We start from the raw sequence: 19,023 nt of genomic DNA, 5'->3' as shown, positions 1-19,023 counted from the left end.
AAATGAGACACAGGAATATTTGGGGAAGGGGCTGTGGCTCAGCAGTAGAGCATCTGCTTGGCACGCAGAAAGTCCCAGGTTCAATCCCTGGCATCTCAAGATAAAGATGGTAGGTGATGTGAAAGAGACTCTGGAGAGCTGCTGCCAGTCTGAGTAGGCAGGACTGACCTTGATCGACCAATAGTCTGGCTCAGTATAAAGCAGCTTCATTTTTCCCCTCATATTCTGTGATCTCATGAAACTTTGATGTCTTCCGCACAGGGATTTTGTGGTTGCCTGTTGCTGGTGTGGCTGCAGATTAAGCGCAGAAGCAACAGGGCTTCTACATGACAGGTGTCCCCACAGCTTCCTAGCTCCAATCCTCCAGAAGTGACCCCCCGCCCTTTCTGAGCCAGCAGGATGCTTGCAATTTTTTTAACAAAAATTGGTGTTAGAATATTATTATATCTATATATCATTGCAACAATAGATGTGGCAGGTTCTCTGCATTCCCAGGTTTCATTTTTTAAAAATTCTTTCCTTGCGAAGATAGGCCTTTTTCCTTATATCTCCACAATGGAAGGGGCTAGAGACTTATTTTTTTTAACGAAAACTGAGAATTCAGAGAACCTGCTACACCTATTGTTACAACTGTATATTAATATAACAATATTCTAGTGTCTATTTTTTTAAAAAAAGATTAAAAGCCCCCCCCCCCGTGAGGAAATGGCTGCTATGGGAACAGAGTCGAGGAAAATGGCTGCCATGTGAGCCAGAAAACCAAATTTTCCCACACTCACTGTAGCCATCCCAACTTTACTGCAGTCTTTCCCAAAAAAGCAGGTTTGAGAAAGACGAGAAAAGCTGGGGGAAACTTCCAAGGGTGTAGAAATGCACCACGATGCATTGGGGAAGCAGGAGGAAAACCCACTTCCCATAAGCGTTGAACTCAGGGCAGATAACCCATGTGGAAGGCACCACCAATTGATCCCAGTTTGCCTAAGTTCTAACTAGAGGTGCTTTTGTGATGTTCCAGCCGTGCTCATAAAGTCAAAGTAACCTTCTGAACATTGACCTCTTTTTAGAAACCTTTATTCAAAACTACAGTGTTCTGTACAGCCCCTTGAAAAGGCACCTTGTGGGTAGATCGACGTCCGTCCACTTTTGGGCTCTGCACAGAATCAGAGAAGTTGCCACAGACACTTTTCACGAGGTTGTGTTGAGGAGTGACAAGGTAAGAGGGTTGCATGTATTCACTGTGCTTTGTGAGAGTAGGTTTTGAATCTCAGTTCTCTTGGGGCTGGCCCACTTTCTTAATTTTGAAGGTATAGGCCAGCTCTGGTTAGCCACCCCAGAAGACATAGACAAATAAAATGGAACTCTGTCTCCTCTAGAAAGGTGACCCTTCTATGGCGAGGTGCTGGAAGAGAGGGAGACTGTGCTGTAAAGGGCAAAGTGTTGGCCTTGACTTGAGGGAGGGGGTCTGTGTTCAGATCCACACCAAGCTAGGAGACTGACTCAGTGTTGGAATCTCCTTACCTCTCTGTGCCTACTTCACAGGGCTGTTGTGAGGTTGAAGATAAAATATGTACCGCTATGAGCTCCTACTTCATTTATACTCCTTTTCTCCCTGGTGAGAACCCAACGTGTCTTACAACATTCTCCCCTTCTTGTGTTTATCTTCACAACAGTCCTGTGAGGTTAGTTCAGCTGTGAGAGCCTGAGATGACCCAGCAAGCTTCCATGGCAGAGTGTGGATTCCATCCTGTGTCTGCCTGATCCTATTCTGAGCCTCTAACCACTACACAACACTGGCTCTCGGAGACAACTTGGAATTCAACAATAGAATGATAGGGAATGATTCCATGGGGCGTCTGAAGTCTGAGATGTTTCTCTCAGCTCAGGAGTGAGTCTCTCACCAGAGTGTGGTTCAGTTTTAATGGACAGAGTGTGGCCCTCAAGTTACTAGATTCATGATGTATCTTGTCTAGAAGAAGAGGCAAAGGCGTAGGTCCCTTTGTTTCAGATCATGGTTGTGAAGGGACCACGTCTGAGAGATGGTTGCAGCTTTTAGAAAGTGACATGATTTCTAACACGAAACATAGCTGCGGTGCCCCTTAACCCTCCCAAATGCCTGTCCAGTTTAACACTAAAAGATCAGGTTCTCTGTATGTTAAAAAATGATGGGGCGGGGGGGTGGGGGGGCTGGCGGCTGCTCTGCATCTGTCTTTGGGAGCAGAGAACCAGGAGGAGGCCAGGGAGCTGTCTTGAATCTGTATATGGGAAATCTTTCCTTCCCCTTTGGGTTCACTGCCAGGGCATCTTGCTTGTCTTTTCTCCCCTTTCCCAGGATGTCTTGCTGCTGTATTATGCTCCGTGGTGCGGTTTCTGCATGGCACTCAATCACATCTTCATTCAGCTTGCTCGGATCCTGCCTGATAACTTCCTTGTGGCAAGGTAGGAAGGGGCTGTTTTCCTCGCAAGATTATATTGAGCTCCGTATAAGCAGGCTCAAGTTCTCTGTGCCTATGGGGTTCAGATGTGGAATTAAGGAATGAAGCTTAATAGATTCTGCTTGGTTCTCAGAGGCAAAGCACTGAAGCCCCATTTCCTGATTCCAAGAAGTTCTCTTCCGCTCAGCCAGCCACTGTCCCCAAAGCTAGAGCCTGTATACAAGCCAGAGAATAAAATGCATGCAAATTCTAAACCCTCTAGTGCTACATTTTGTCCTGAAAGCTAAAAGCTAAGCAAAGCCCACCTGCCTAGGGATTAAGGGAATTTTACAGTCTGTGTTTAGGGTTTGAGTGTGGGGAGTCTCCTGTTCAAAGAGTAAAGTTGGAATATCTCATAATATGCTTGTGGAGCCCACCAAACTCTTTATGGCACTTCTGGAAGAGGCCCAAATTTTTGAACCTTAACGCTGTGCTTAAGGAGATCGTATATCACAAACAGAATGTTTAAATGAGAAAAAGCTGCCTTGACAGTGGAGACACCTTCTCCCTTGTGTGAACTGGCAGATGAGCATACCAGCTCCGTTTTGTGGGTGGAGGTGTCTTGTCTGTATTTTGTAAACTCAAACCATTAGGAACTTTAAATCGGTGCCATAGACTGGTTTGTCTTGCTGTCTGCACTCTTCTTTGAAATCATATAATCACTCTGATATCAGAAGACTGTCGATGTGTTCCTGAATGGGAAGGTGCCAGAGCTCTTGACCAGTCAGGCCTTAGAATGGGCCTCTAGATTCTTCTGTGTTCTTGAGCAGCTCTTGAGGACTCTGCTGTGTGTGTCACTTCACATGACTCAAAGGTGATCAATGGGCAGATGGGACGGTTGTATATTTTAAGCTTTGCCCTTTGAGAAACTGCTCAACACTTAATTAAAGGCATGATCAGCCTTTTCCTCTCTCCAAAGCTGAGTTTCTACACCCACTCCTGTAGTTTCCAAGACAAACAGTTTTTGCTTGCTTAAAACCTTCCATGGCCGTTGTGGGCCATCGTGGTTGTCCTCTTTTGTTTGTTCTCAAAGCTGCTGTGTCCTGCATCTCTTCAGCATTTTCCAAGCAGCTGTTTATATCCATCTATTCTTCTATCTTTCTGACTTCCTGCAGTGCTGGATCACTTGCATACATGAGAGATTTCCTGCTAGTTTTGATTGTTCCCCCTTTCCCCCCCTAAGGCTCATGTATTTTACACCTCCATGTGTGCCCTGAGAAATGAATTAAGAGCTAAAGGCTCTGATGAGCCCTAAAGTCTCTCTGTATGATTCACTGCCCTGGAAGTACTTCCTCTGAAAGTTCTTGGGATTCATAGAATGATCCAGTTGGTGCAGCAGCATTCTCTCTGCCCTCAGTACTTAAACAAGGTTCTCCTTCGGTAACAGAAGAGGGCTTCTTTGAGGGAGGGTAGCTTGTATTCCCTCACCACCTCAGGGTCAACATGTAAGTTGTGAACTTTAGTTCGGGGCTGGGGGGAGTGTCTCTTGATTGAAAACAAGATTTTGAAGTGCCACACAATGTGATAAAAACAATCAATTTTTCAGGTTCCATTTCTGCAAAGATACTTCCTGATTCTAGTCAAATGCTTCAAAAGCCTCTCCAGTGTATGGGGCGGGGCTTAATGGGGGGCAGCAAAGAGAGAAGCATTTGCTCCAGTATGGTGATCTTTTCCCAGCTTGTTTTCCAGATGTGGACAAGAACACAATCCACATAATACCTGCTCTTAGGATGTGGATGTGGCCAACATTGGAACCTACCAGCTGCCCATCTCCCTTCAGATCCCATTTGGTGTTTTATTTTTTAAATAAGGGCTGTCAAAGAAGAATATAAAGGATCCCACCGTTGCTTTTTTTAAAAAAATAATCCATGCACTTGTTGCTATACTTTTGCTAGGGTTGATGTTTCTCAGAATGACCTTCCCTGGGAATTCATGACTGACCACCTACCAAACATTCTGCTTTTTCCTCGTCAGAGGTAAGGAATGCAGCTCCATAGACTGGTTGCGTTGTTTTGTGGTGAAGTGTTTCAGAAGCATTATGCTGTAGGCCTGTACTTTGAGTGGGGAACTGCTTTTTCTGGGCACATAGTGAAGCAGGACCCACACCCATTCTCAGCGGAATGCTGCTTACGTTCACACAAATCTCTTAGGGAAAAAATTGTTTCAACCTTAGGCCCTAAATTCCTGCGATAAATGGATCTCATTTAGTTTTCCAATGACCATTGGGGGAAAAGGAAAGGCTTTATGTCCCCCTCTTTATAATGGCTATCCAAACAGCACTTCAGACATTTCCCTAGAACTCTGCACAGCAGGAACAGCCCTGCAAGGTAGGAAGAGAGGACTATTGGCTTCCCTGTGGAGGTTCCTCAGCTCTGCCAGTCAGCCCTAGGATCTAATGGCAGATTTTAAAAAAGAATGGCTAAGCCTGGTCTTGCGCCCGCTTGGTCCCACTGCTCGGGACAGAATATGGGCCAGAGTTGACCTGAAGCTTCATTCTGGAGCTGGTTCTAACTGCCAGCTTCAACTTTTTTTCCCCTCCCAGTAATCTGGTATCATTGAGGGAGAAATGCTGGCTTCAGTTCAAGGCAATTAATTTAATGTTGCCTGCACTGCTTCTGAAGGATGCAACTTTTAACCCCTTGTCCTTTCTCGTCTTTGGGGCAGTGATTTGGCTTGGTGCCTTGAATCTTAACTTGATAAAAATTCCACAGGAGTGCCGTTTGGATGTTGCCTGTCCAGTTCCTAAAGTATCCAAGATCGGGAGGAATGTTATTTCTTTTAGTGTTTTATGTGTTTGCTCCTGGTTTTCTTTATCCAGGGGAGTTTAGTTCTGCAGGGAAAACAAACCATTTTCCATTGATGCTGTCTTGCATCACTGGAAGGCTCCGTGGAGCAGAGGAAGGTGTGACTGTTAACTGAGTGATCTTTCAATGAGTGCCCTGGAAAAGTGGAACTAGGATGCCTTCAAGGGACTTGGCTAGGATCTTGGGATTTCCGGGGCGTTTTGTCACTGGGATTGAGCAAGGCCAGGATGGCGGAGACCTGCCCAAACAAGATTCCACCAATCAGCTCGGTGCTCAACAGAGCCAGTATTTCTTGCTATTCCGCTTCTGAGATGTAAACTGGCACTAAGTTCTGCAGGAGTTTGAGTCAATGACTGTTTGTTTTGCCCACGTTTGTTTGTTTGTTTGATACTTGCTTCCCAAGAGAGAATCATTACAGCTTTCCTCTCCTGTTTTTATCTTCCCAACAACTCTGCAAGATAAGTTAGGTCGAGAGTGTGTACGGCTGGCCCAAGGTCCCGCAGTAAGTTTCCACGGCAGAGCGGAATTTGAACCTGGGTTTCCCTGTCTGACACGTTAACCACTACACAATGTTGTCTCTATTGTTCCAGAGGAGGGACCAGCTTATTTTTGAAATTGTGTATCTGCTGGACTAAATGCTTGGTTGCCAATAGTCACCTACCATAGTCACCTACCGTCAGGTGATTAAGGCAGAAGGCATTTGTGGGCTGGAAGTTCTGGTTTCCTTTTCTATTTTGGTGCACTGTAGATTCCTATGGTAGGCATGTGAGAGGTGGGTGCCGGTGACTGGACTTTTGTTGACTTATTATAAAGAAGAGTTTGGTCCCTCTGGAAAGGCCTATGACACACCCGTGAAGCAGCAGGGACCCCTTGGCAGCTTTTTACTCATCTGAACAGGGCCTTCTAAAGGTGCTGCCCTGCTTATAGGCTGTCCATACACATTCATACTCTGTGGTGGGCTCCATCTTATGGAATGGCCTACCTAAAGAGATCAGGAAGGCTCTTGGCTTTCTGTGAACTATGCAAAACTGAATTATTCAAGAGGGTTTTCTTACACAGGTAATACAACTGTGCTATATGCATTGGAAAGGGATAGGGACTATAGACTATACTACAGTGTGCTGTCTATTGCTGTAAGGATGCATTTAATGGATAGTTTTACATGTAATATGTCATGCCAACTTATGTTTTATTTTCAGCTTTCTTTTCAGCTCCGTATCAAGATTTCTGCAATCCTTGCCCTGCTGTATTAAATGTCCCGACCATATCCGGTATTGACCTACACTCTGTAATTGACCTTCAGTGTGAAAGATGGCACTATAAATAAATATCCTCTCCTGATTTTTCTAGGAAGGACCGAAGCGTGAAATTCCCTGAAGACTTCCCAGTCAACCTTCCCAACCTTCTTAAATTCCTCCTCCGTCACTCGAGCCCCCCGTCCTCCTCCTCTGCGGCTGGCTCTGAGCCCTGCCTCCAGCAAAGCCGCCTCTCTCTCTTGGAGAGGGAGGTTCAGAAACTGCGAGCAGAAATCCAGGCTCTCCGGGAAGCTCAAGCAGTGCTCCGAGGGCGGCTTTCAGAAGCCAGGAAGGAAGAGCAGAGGCTCCAGCAGGAGGCCCACCTCTTGAAGACACAGCATGGAGCCCTGCAGAGCCACCAGGAGGAGGTGCAGGGACTCTATGACCAGAAGGCAAGGGAGCTGGAGGAAGTGGCTGGCAAGCTGCGAGAGCTGGCTGAGGCCTCCAAGACCCTTCTAGCCGAGAACACGTTGCTTAAAGTCCTGCTGGCTTCGGTGGAGAGGAAACTGGGGGAGAAGGTAGAGCCAGAGATCACCCTTACGCAGGAGGAGGCAGGTCTAGTTGTCCCGGCTGCAGAAAAGAATGACAACGCTCACCTAGATGCCAGAATAGCTTCGGAACACAACAAAGAAAACTGGACAGAGTAACTCCTGAAAACGGAGAGGTGTAGGGGCAGCGGGAGCCATAAAATCAAGTGTGACTCTTGAGGGAGAAGATCTTTATGCAAATTTTATTGAATTTTCATTGTAAAGATTTTTTTGATGGACAAGAAAGGGAGGCGGGGGGGGGAGAGAGAGAATCAGAAATATTTTTATAACAAATTAACCAGATCCGGTGTTCGGCCCACAAGGTTGACCCTGATCCACAAACTTCTTTTGCACTTTCCTATTGCACTAATTTGATAGTTTTTGTACTGATGTCACCTAACTAGCTGTATGGAAGGGGAGGGGGCATGTGATATTTCCCCGGCCCTCCAGTCCCAGTCAGGACCAGTTTTGGGCTGCATCAGCTTACAAGAAAAATCTTAATTTATGCTTTCTTTGAAATGTCTGGTCACCTTTGATGCTTTTGTTTACACAACTGGAGAGCTGCATCAAGTGTGTGTGTTTTGGTAAAACGGAATCTGGGGAAAAATTAAAGGGGGTGGTCCCCCCCCCTTGTTATTCTCTTTTCCAAGTGTTAGAACTGCTTCTTCCACTTAGTGCTGTCCTATGCTAAGCCCTGCCAGACATCAAACGGGCCTCATGTTTAAAAGGGTATAGTGCCTTTTCCCAGCCTTCCAAATGTTCAGGGCTGTCCTTCAGCTGCAAAAGAAATGGTTCTCCAATGGGGACAGCTCACCTCAGAAACTTTGGAAACCAAAAGATACGCAAGTGCATGCACAAAGGTCCAAAGTGAATTGGGTGCCTTAGCAGCTGTGTCAGGAGGCTATATGCCCCCCCCCCAACAGAGGACACTCAGTGACCCCTTCCCCTGGATTTTTTAAGACAGATGTAGCCTTATTCCACTTCCCCCTCCCCATGTTATTTGAGAAGAACAGCATCATTGCTTTGAAGTATATTCATCTGGTAGAGATGGAGGGCGAGAGCTCAGCCTTGGCTCTTCTAGCTCCATCTTGAAGTAAGGGCCTGCTCTTCCATGCTAGTTTATCAACCAGCTCTCCTAGGACATCTGCCTGTAGTCTTTCTTGGACCCTGGGCATGGTACTGCCAAACCAGTAGCTGATGGAAGCCACTGCAGGTGAGTGTGTTGTGCAGGGGGAGGGGAGTTGCTCCCGCAAAGGGAGAGCCAGTTTTGTGGACAAAGGTTGGAAAATGTTGCTCAGGAGGTGGCTTCTTACTTGCTGCAGCTGCTCCAGAGAGTAAGATTAGAAGGGTGTCGGTGGAACACCAGAAGTTTTCACATACTAGGAGCATTTAGACAATGGGACCAATTAAGCAGTTTTCAAGCAGAAGCTGGTTCTCTGTAGGGAATGCCCTGGTTTTCAATTTCTTGCAAGGAAGCAGAGCCTTGACTCCCTCGTCTCCATGGGCCTCTTCCAAATTGAGTCCTTCTCCCCACCCACCCCACACCAATTAGGCAATTGTGCACTGCCCTATTGAACTGCTACCCTTCTCCCCCCACCCCACATACACATAGTGCATTCAGAGAAAAGTGGGCAACTGGGGGAGCTGCAAGGCTTGAAGGGAGCCTGCTTCATTTACGCTCTCCCCACTCCATCCGGTCTTGCTTGCAGCCCCCACCGCCTTACCACCAGCTGGTGTTACGCCCTAGCCAGGCTATGCACGTGGTGGTAGTGGGAAGACCCTTCTTTCTCCTGCTCCAGCCTTTTGATGCTAAGCAACCCAGATGCTGTAGTGAGACTCCAGTAGGCCCATGGCAGGTTCAGAGTCCAGTGGAGACACAGCAGGCAGTGTGGGAGCAGCCCTAGGAGAAGTATAGCCTTTTTGCAGAAAGGGAAAGGAGGTTTAATGCCCCCAAAGCATTTTGGCTCTATTCCATCTGTTTCCTCAAACATCAATTCTGCAGCTGTGGAGGAGGGGAGATAAGAGTGACCCCAGAACCATGGAAGGCCAGCACTCAAAGGTCCTGCAGCAATGCTTTGGTGAGCCTGCTTTTGCCCCAGAAGGGGGTGGCTAAGATGCCCAGGCCTGCTCTGGCTCCACACCCTTTGCTGGGGCATTATTGCCCGTGTCCTACAGGCTCCCCAAAACATCGCTGCTTTGGGAGGGGCTGTACTAACTGCCTTCCACAGAGGCTTCCAGCTGTTCAAGGAGGTGGCAGGACAATGGCAGCCCAGAGGGGTGTCATAAACCACCCATTTCTCTGCTTCCTGGGTCTAGAATCGAAAAACAGGTGCCTTTAGCCTTCAGTAGGGCGTGAGTCCAAGGACCAAGGAGCTTAATTTACACGGACACAAACAGAACCTCATTTCATTGTGAGAACAAGAAGAGAAGCAAGCCCTCCTGAACCAGAAACAGGCCACTTTCTCCCTCCCCTGCCTCCCCTTTTAAAGTTTTTAAAAGTTATTTACAGAAGCCCTTTGTTTTAAAAAAAGGCCTTTATCTACAAAATACACCGAGATCTATACAGCGGAGCAAAATCCACAAGACTGGTTAAACAAGGGCTTGTTTCATAAGCATCTTGCCTGCCAGATGTACATGTTAACATCAATGTACAACTAGGTAAGTTAGGGACTAATTACACAAATGCCGCTTTTAAGAAGGTGGCTCGGGAGAAAGAACTTTTCCGTTTGCAATCGCAGATTCTTGAAGCAAGCTTGTCCGCTGCCCTCCCCAAGTCCCCCAGCAGCCTTCTGGCACCACTGCCATCACAAGCGCCTCCTCAGACTTCGGGAAAAGGGCAAAGCACTTGCCTCGTCACTGGGCTGAAACTCCATTCTTTTCCCTTTATCCCCCCCTCCCAAAATAATAAAGTTAAACTGCATTCCAGCAGGGGTGAGTTTTTAAGGCCCACCCCTTTTCTGATACTACAAAAACCTTCCCCAGCATACCTACATACAGCCCCCCTCCCCTTCCCCCACCCAGCTTGGTTTTGGAGAAATCCCACTGGTGGTCATGCGTCTCCTCACCCCAAGACAATTGCTTACGTGAAGGGTATTCATGTCATTCCCATATGCTGTGGAACAGACTAGAAATACACCCCATTTATGTACACACCCAGGTTCACATTTCAAGGGTAAGCTGCGTCCCAAAGAGGCTCAGTAAAGAATTCAAGTAACAGCCAGCGCTTGCCTTGTTCGCAACAGCCCAGTTGCCCTATCTGTCCACTGCCAGCAATGGACCTTGCGCCAGAAAAAGACAACTCGGGCAGTCCTGGAGCAATGCGGAACCGCAGCCTCAGTGCATGTAGATCCACAGGCAGCTAAAAGCCTCCTCTCAAGACCAGGCCTTCTCCACAAAGTGGTTATCCCCCCCTCCCCTGCCCAGTTCCTTCTCAGTGTTCCTTCTGGCTCCAGCCATCCAGCATTCTCTTCCCTGCAGCCAGTTAGCTATGAGCCTCCGTGCCGTTGGGAGTGAGCTTGGCCTTCCTCTCCGTACATGGCCCTCGGGCCGAATACTGGACCAGGAGGAAGGGCTCCTTGGTCTCCCCTTCACCCACAATGCTCTCCTCATCTTCCGACTGGCTGATCCTCTGCAGGCGCAAGTAGCACCAGCAGCCAAGGATCAGGGCGCCCAGCGCCGCAATGGCTATCAGAATGACGATGACTGTCACTACCCCAGTGGTGGGGCTGTGGTCCATGATCGACATGGCCAATTCCAGAAGAGGTCCCGGGGGCTTGTAGTAGTCAATGGCCAGTGAGCTTCAGCCGCATCACAGTACCTGGAAGGCGAGAAACAGGAGACGATTATGGTTTTGACCCCAGGAGCCTCTAGCTGCAAACAGACCTCTTGCAATCAGAGTAATGTGTGAACCGCCAGGCAAGTGTTTTTTCCCCAGTCTCTTGGGAAGTTTCCAGCAACTGGATGGAGAAACACAAACACAAGCTCACGTTTCCAGCAACAGCACGAACTGCAATGACCCTTCAAGGCCCTAATTGGAAGGTGTTCTCCCCTCTCAGCACTCCAGGCACAGAGGGACCAATCCATCCTCTTGTCCACCATCATGTCGCTGCAGCCTGGCCCCGATGCTGCAGGTCTGCCTCCCTGTTCCAAAAGCCACTTGCTATTTTCATACCACAAGCCACTGCTCCAAGCCCAGCCTGGTTTCCCCCCAATCTGTTCCAAAGTAACATCAGACAATTACTACCAGGTGGTGGAAGCAGGAGCCCGGCTTCAGCTGCATCACAAAATTTCCACATTGCAGGGAAATTCTCTCCAAAGCAACAGCAGTAGGAGCTCAACCTGCTAAATTCCAGGGGCTCTGAAGGGGAAGGCAAGTTTTAAAGGAAGCTTACACCCCATATTGTATAAACTGCACCACTCTTGCCCCTTTCTCCTTTTAAAGAGAGAGAGAAACGCAACCCTCTTGTGTATAAGCTGTTCCCAAAGCATGGAGCTGTCCAAGCACAGATTGTGACTTGAAGGGCGGAAGGTGGCCCCCTCCCTGCAGGAGTGGCTTCCAGTAAATGGCTAAGAGGGCCCGGATCCCTTGGCTTCTTCTCAACATGACATCATCTGTTTATACACCTGTCTGCTCACTCCCCATAACCTTCCACAGCTTACCCTCTCCCCCTGTCCCTTTTGCAATCTTGCGGTATGTAAGCAGACAGTACACTGGATGCCTGTGAGCCCCGGTTCAGCCTGGATTGCAGACTCCAGGTACCCAGAGGCAAAGCCCTATGGCACCACATAGCAGCCCAAGGGGATGCAGAGAAGTGCCTTCCATCCTCCCCCTCTGCAATCCTTGCCTACAGTCAGTTAGGCTGCAATTAAAAGGCAGTCTCTAAAGTCCCACGGGACTCTTTGGCATTTTTACAACAATGGATTGAACCTGGCCAGTCTGCTAGGAGAAGCTCAATGAAGTCTCACTTTCACTTGTTTAGAACATTTCTAGGAATATTCAGAACCGGGGCCAGTCATGCAGGGCTTAGCAGTTTAATAACAGCAACCAGTCTTAAAATTTTCATGTACACACTTAGTACCAGTCCACTGCTTACATGGTTCTGGAAATCATCTTTCACTACCAATGAACTAGATGATTAATCCACATGCCCCCCTTTTCTCCCCTCCCCACAAAAGCCAGATATTTTAATGGCCATATGTTTTTTCTCCAGTCCCCTCCTACCCTCTTGATCTGCAATTTCTATTCCCAACCAATGCCTCTCCCTCTCAGAAACAGGCACCTAGGAACACAACGGCCACAGGCTCCCCCTCCACACGGAACATTTGTGGCACACCCTCCAGCTGACCAAGCATTTATTTTTGTACCCATGCTTACGCAGGCTCACTTGTGCCAAGCAGAACGCAGCTTCTCCAGAACAGACCATGTGACATTTGCCGCGTGGGCCTCTGTTTACAGTCACCACCGCCGCAGCAGGATCCTAAGCAGGTCTCAGAATGGAGCCCTACTTCGCTCAAGGGACCTTGTCTACACATAAACATGCTTCAAATCCTGCTATGACTCTTTGGTGGTACTGCAGAAAGACGGCTGTGCCTTTGAAGGAAGCCAGACTGTTAGGCACGACACTCCATCTCTACAACACAGAGGCTTTTACGGCTTCCTCTTTGAAACCATGACGAGCAGGAGGCTGTGGAAGCCAAGAGGAAAACCTGCTCCCTTTCCTGCACATGGAAGCTGCTTCTCTCCTCCTCGTCACATGGAATGAGAAGATTTATTTGCATGGGAATGACATTTATCATCAATGGGGCATTAGAGTTTTTCTTCAGGGCTGTGAAGCTGCTACTATCAGGCTACTGGCCACATCCACAAACTACAACCAACTTGAGGGAAAAGGCTGGCTAGCCACTATTATTACATTAACTGTCCATTAAGTAATCCTTTATGGGTCCCAGTGAGACCTGTGCACTCCGCATCCAGAAATATACTTGAGTCAGAGGCAAGGGGAGAACACACTAGCCTCTGTCGCCAGCCAAATTTCCCAGGGGCAACAGGTAGGCCGCACCTCCACTCCCTCAGAAAGACGTGTCTGAGCAGCCACAGAGAATTTGCTTCTCCCCATCCCTGCCGGAACAAACTTGCTCACAGACTGCGGGGAGAATGCACAGGACTGACAGGAGCCTGTGAACCCCGTGGGAGCAGCAGTTTCCCCACCCCAGAAAGACACTAGCCTGGCTCCAATGGGACTGAAATGTTCCACTCTGCAGTGGCATCATGCAAGGCTGGTTCCAGGTTTTGTGGGGCCTGGGCAGAGTTCCCAGCCTGCCTTCCCTCCCACCCACCTGCATGCTCCCACTTCCCTGTATGTCCTTCCCTTGCTGGTTTCTGGGCTCTCCTACTGCCTATGCTCACTGCTGCCTGTAGTTCTTTCCCCAGTGGCACTGGGCAGTCTGCACAGCTGGGAACATAGTGGAGTGCTAGCAAATAAGTGTGTTGACAGCAGTGGGCCCTGCCAGAAGCTCTCGGCCCTGCCAGCTGCCCCACCTCAGGGTATATTGATGCTGGCCCTGCCAGCATGCTCAGACTGACCACTCCCACTTTGGGTTTGCAAACCAGAGGGGCAGGGGCTGCCCCCAGCCCTGTGCATGGAGCTTCTGACTGAGGCAAGCCACATAAGGAGCCTGTCTGAAAAGCAAGAAGGAAGCATAGCTGATAAGCAAGCAACAATTGCGCCTTTATGGCAACATCTTCCGTGCACTGCAACATTTTAGGTTTAACTGAGCCAAGTCTTCTTGCCAATTAAAACTCTAGCCCAGGAGGACTCCTACCAGCTGCTTACCACCCGCTAACTCCAGAGGGGCAGCCGTGTTATACTGCGGTTGCAAAACAAAACAGGAGTCCCAGGGCACCCTTATGCTGGCATACATATTGTTAGTCTTTAAGGAAGCCCTTGGACTACTGTTGCATTTCACCTGCTAACCTTAGAGCTCACTCAGAATCCACTGGAGGATCTTGAGACAACCCACTGCAGTTGAGTTCTTACTGCTGTATTTCCCACTAGCCTACCTGCAGTAGCTGCCTGAGCAGCGGCACAAACTGTGTACCACCAGGAGAAGGGCTGGGAAAAATTACAAGAACAAGCACCATCACTCAGAAAATGTGAAACTGAACCAGACTTCTGGCTGCTCAGAGGCCATTTTAAAGAAAGAGCAAGCAAAGCCACTGCATAGTCAGTCCTTTGGACTGCAGTCACCTTGCATGGAGACATGAAGTAGCCACCAGTTGGACACGTGAATTAATTAGAACAAAGTTTCTGTCAGTGGTGGACCAAGAACCTGCTTCAGTGCCTGCTATTGCACCACCACCCAACTGTGGATTAGGACCCCAACTGGGAAGATGCAGAGTTCTATGTCCCAGAAGGGCATGGCTCCCCTCACAGTGTTTTTACACACATACACACACTGCATTTTACCCAGAATCCTGCCCCCATTTTCTCCTTCAATATTTTTGCAGCTGCACAGTATGCTTCTTCTCCTATGTCCCAAGGTCTGTGGGTCCCCTTCAGGAACAGATGTCTGAAGCTGGCACCCTACCAGCAGGTATGCCATTTGACAGTAAAACAAGGCAGTGATACCAACACTTTGGGCAAACCGAAAGGCTTCAAGCCGTAAGATCCTCTGCTCACACAGCCCACCAGTGTTAGGCAAGAAACATTTGCTTGAAAGGCCCCAAAGACAGCTAACGACAAAAGAAAGCCACAAACTCACAGCCACAACCTACTGGACACTTTAGGTCGAAGAACACTGCTAGGCACAGTCCACACCAAACAAGTCAATCTAAAGGACTTTAAAAAGAAAACCATTTTCAGCCAGGCTCAGAAGGGCTGGGGGAAATCAATGCCAATCTCATCTCTGGGGAGGCAGCTGAAAAGGCTGCCTCCGCAGGTGCCAACCAACCTTACTTCAGACAAGGTCAGTTCCCCCCAGAAGGCATCACTACTCGGCCTTAAAGCCCAGATAGCTGGTGCAAAAAGAGATGAGAGCCTGCACCCAAGCCATAACACCAGCACCTGAAAGGAAGCTTGGGAAAATGGGCCATTGATACAGCTGATAATGGTGGTGCCAGCCGTGCTCATTATCCACCAGTGCCCTGGCTGCCAAGCTTTGAAGATGCCAACAATCTTCCACCACAGATCCACATACGGCAGGTTGCAGCAATCTAATCTGGATGCCTTCTCCAGGAATGACTGCAGCTGGTAAAAGGCACACCTTTACCTAGCCACTTGAGAGTCTCTCTACATGAGACGAATTACATGAGGACGCTCAACTGAAGGGAGATGCAATGTTAGCTGAGAAGGGTAGCTCACCTCTCTAGAGCCAGCAAAGATCACTCCTCAGAGGGTTTCATCTTCACCTCCCTGAAAGCTCTGTCAATTTCACCTCCCCTTTGGAGAGGCTAAGAGGAAATAAATCCTCTGAGGAGCTATCTTTGGGGGCTCTAGAGAAGTGAAACTGACAGAGCCTTCTGATCTGTCTTTTAAAACTCAGCTTCCTGGCTAATGTGGCATCACCCTTCACTTGAGCATCCTCATGTAATTCATCTTGTGTAGAGAAACTCCAAGACATCTAGAAATATCGCCAAGTGGTGCACATGCTTCCTCTGGGATAGCGTTACCCTGTCCACAACAGGGCAAACTTCTCTTTCCAAATCCCACTCCACGTTACTGCCACCATTTTGCTCTGCATTAAGTTCCTTTCCTATAATTCTTCACTGACTCCTTATGTTCTACTGTGTCCCTAGAATCTGGTGGAAAGGAGAGCAGGCCTGAGAGGTCCCCAAAGGACCAACCCCCTTCTCTGACCTTAGCAGAGTGACCAAGGCGGTTTCTGTACCAGGGCTTGGCCAGACCCTTCCTAAAAGAGCACAGTTTAGAAAATGGGCTGCCCACTTTTAAATCCTTGACACTTACAGGCTGCTGAGGCCCATCCGTGGCCTCCTTTTAAGCCAGAGACCCCAAAGTCTGGCCTTGAGCAAAAGATGCCAATGTATCAAGCCCCTCCTCTTAACCAAACAAGGTGGGAACATCAGCTTAACATTCTGCCTCTTTATCCACATTCTCAGCTGATACACCATGAAGGGGATACAGAAGATGAGTCGCTATGCAGAGGTGGGCAATGGCAAACTGCCTCTCCTAGTCTCTGGCCTTGAAAACCCCAGCAGGTGTCACCATAAGACAGCTATGACTAGATGGTACTTTGCACCACCAATGGTGAATGAGATTCCAATTGGTTACAAGCAACTTTATCTGTACAGCCCCTTAGAGACCCAGAAACAGGTCACAATTTGCTTGCAGGAGGGAGAGCATCAGCCACGGAGACCTCCAAAGTCCCTCAACAGCAGCATTAGAAGGCACTGGCCAGCACGAGGACTGAGAAGAAACCATGTTTCCCTGCCAGTGCTGCGACACAACTGGTCCCAAAAGGACCAGAGCAGGAACCAGTTTTCCTTCTCCATAGTTCCAACAGCTTGAACCCACTAGTTCTGAAGCTGGCCAGGATGGAGGGGGCACCATCCTCTCGACTGTCCAAGGGACTGACTTATTGTCTCCTCCAAGGCTCCTGGCCTGATCAGTGGGGAAACAGCCCCTCCCTGGACTATGAGAAAACCACCAGGTAAGCCCCATGCCACCCTTCCTCCCTGAGGAGCAAAGGAAGAGCTCCTGCAGCAGCCAAGAGACCCGGGAGCCCGCTGCCAGGGTCGATGCCCTTCGTGAGGAATCAGCACTCTGAAGCGAGCACCGGTTCCCCCCTCCAACAGACCCTCAACATCCGAGTGGGAATGGCAGCGCTCCCTTGAGGGGCTGGCCAAGCCACCGGCCCAGGGGCTTTACGGAGGCGGGCGCTGCAGCCCTGCCTGCTTCTCTTCCCCAGGCTGCCCTTCCGAAAGCCCAAAGGCGCCCCCCCGGCTCAGTCGATCCCCGCACACCCGGCGAAGGAAAGGGGACAAGGGCCGCCTGCCCCGCGCCCCATCGACGAGCCTGCTAGGCCTCATCCGCAGCTGCCGTGGACCCTGCGCCAGAGCGCGCATCCGCCCCGGCGCGCTCCAGAGCACCCTGGCGGCGGCCGCTCGGCGGAGAGGCAGCGCGGGAGCGTCGGGGAGCAGCAGCTGCCGCGGTCGCCCCCGGTGCAGGCATGGCAGGCCAAGCGGCGGGAGCGCGCCCGCCCCTAGGCAAGGGCTCGGGTCAGGCACGTGCATGCGGCGCCGAGCGGGGGAGGCGAGGCGAGGGGGCGGCGCCGGGCCCCTAAATCCCCCCCCGCCCGCCGCTCGCCATCTTGCAGGCTGCGCGCCCACCGCCCGGCCCCAGGGGCCGCCTTCGCCCCGCGGCAACAGGCAGCGTCGCGCCCGCTGCCTGCGGGGCGCCCCACCACTGGCCACCCCGGGCCCGAGAGGCGACGCCGCAGGGGCCCGCCGCCGCCCCCTGAGGCCTCCGGGCGGGGGCAGCTGGGGCTGAGCAGCCGGGCGGCGGGGGGCGACTCTGGCGGCGGCCACAGACCCGCCCCCCCGGCTCCGCTCCGCGCGCCCTTCCTTTGTTCGCAGGGCGCGGCGGAGGAGCGGCGCCCTCCGCTGGCACTGCAGCGCTTCTTCCCGCCCGCTCGCCGCGGAGCTCACCGGAGCCCTGCCGGGCGCTGCCTGCCCTCCGCTCCGGCCGCCTCCGTCGCACAACATCCCGCACCGCCGCCCCGCGCTCCGGCGCCGCCTTATCTACGGGCAGCCGCGGCCAATGAGCGGCCGGCGCCGGAGCCCGCTTAGCAACAGCTGACGGGGCGGGCGGCGGCGGCGGAGGTGGAGCGGCCGCTGCGTAACGCGCCCGGCCCCCCGCGGCAGCAATTGTCTAGTGGTCACGGCGGGAGCCCGCCTTCCTTCTGGAGGGCTTGCCAGCTCCAGATCGGGAAATTCGTGGAGATTTAGGGACTGGAACCTGGTGAGGGCAGGAAGAGAAGGGGCCGTGGGGCTATCATGCAGTTTCGTCCGCCCATCAAAGCAGCAGTTTTGTCCAGGGGAGCTGATCGGGTGGCCTAAAGATTAATTGTAATCTTGGGAGGTTGGCAACCTTCTAAGCCCAGCCGGTTAACCTCCCACACCCCAATTTGAAACCGAAGCGAGAGCCACAAGAGGAGCAATTAAGACTGGCCTGGTTCAAGCGTGTCTTTGCCAGGAAACTGATGAAGCGGGACCCCCCAGGCAAGCAACGAAGCACTGTTGATGCTCTCCGCCCGTCCTCGGTCCCCCCCCCCCTTGTTTCAACAGGGATTACACTGGAGAACAGCCTGGTGGACCCCATTCCGCGATTGTAGCTCTCAGATGCAAGAAATGTAGGAGGAGCTGCAGATTATCTCATAGGCAAAGATTCCTGATACAAACTGCAGTGTCCAGAGGGGCTCCTGCCCCAGACACTCTAATACAGTGACAGTTTTTATAGAATGCTAAAGTTAGCGGCCCTTTCAGGGCAGAACTGGGAAGCATACTGTTACAGCAGTCAATGGAAAGCTGGCTTGCTTGAGGCTTGGTGTGAGCAGCAGGCCAGGCAGAACAGCAACAGCTTCTCATTGGCCTGCAGCTTAACACAATAAAGCGCATTTAGCCATGGGAGAGTGTTTGGCAGAGGAGAGGAAACCATCAGTGTCAGCAGCTGCTGACTGGACAACAAGAGCCGTCATAGTTTCTGAGCAAGAGCAATCTATCTGAATAAGAAGAAACTTGAATTTAAAGCAGCAGTGCCCACCATCAATTTCTAGGAACTGGACAGGGGAGATTAGAAGCAACAGACAGTAAACAGCAGTATAGTCTACAGTCCCTATTCCTTTACCTATCCGTTTCTTTGAACCATTTCCTTACAGTACAGCCCTCCTACCCGTGTGAAACAGCCCTCCC

General features: G+C 50.5%; 2 protein-coding genes across 5 annotated transcripts in view; one reads left to right on the top strand and one right to left on the bottom strand.

Annotated features, from left to right (window-relative positions):
- TXNDC11 (thioredoxin domain containing 11) overlaps positions 1-7,742 on the top strand; it is a 39,927-nt gene extending 32,185 nt beyond the window's left edge. For all 4 annotated transcript variants that reach the window (XM_054993381.1, XM_054993382.1, XM_054993385.1 and 1 more), the window contains 4 exons: positions 1,065-1,213; positions 2,330-2,436; positions 4,367-4,447; positions 6,626-7,742. In XM_054993381.1, the coding sequence (XP_054849356.1) occupies positions 1,065-1,213; positions 2,330-2,436; positions 4,367-4,447; positions 6,626-7,217 (929 nt within the window). In that variant the 3' untranslated portion in view covers positions 7,218-7,742. The remainder of the gene's footprint in view (positions 1-1,064; positions 1,214-2,329; positions 2,437-4,366; positions 4,448-6,625) is intronic.
- A 973-nt stretch (positions 7,743-8,715) lies between these two features.
- Positions 8,716-17,836, bottom strand: SNN (stannin). Its single transcript, XM_054993568.1, has 2 exons — positions 17,761-17,836; positions 8,716-10,914 (listed from the first exon to the last, which is right to left on the bottom strand). The coding sequence occupies exon 2, from the start codon at positions 10,840-10,842 to the stop codon at positions 10,579-10,581; it is 264 nt and encodes an 87-aa protein (XP_054849543.1). The 5' UTR covers positions 10,843-10,914; positions 17,761-17,836; the 3' UTR covers positions 8,716-10,578.
- Between the last annotated feature and the right edge of the window lie 1,187 nt (positions 17,837-19,023).

This window comes from Eublepharis macularius, chromosome 12 (genome assembly GCF_028583425.1).
Source record: "Eublepharis macularius isolate TG4126 chromosome 12, MPM_Emac_v1.0, whole genome shotgun sequence".
NCBI classification, from domain to species: domain Eukaryota; kingdom Metazoa; phylum Chordata; class Lepidosauria; order Squamata; family Eublepharidae; genus Eublepharis; species Eublepharis macularius.
This window is presented reverse-complemented; position numbering and strand designations above follow the sequence as displayed.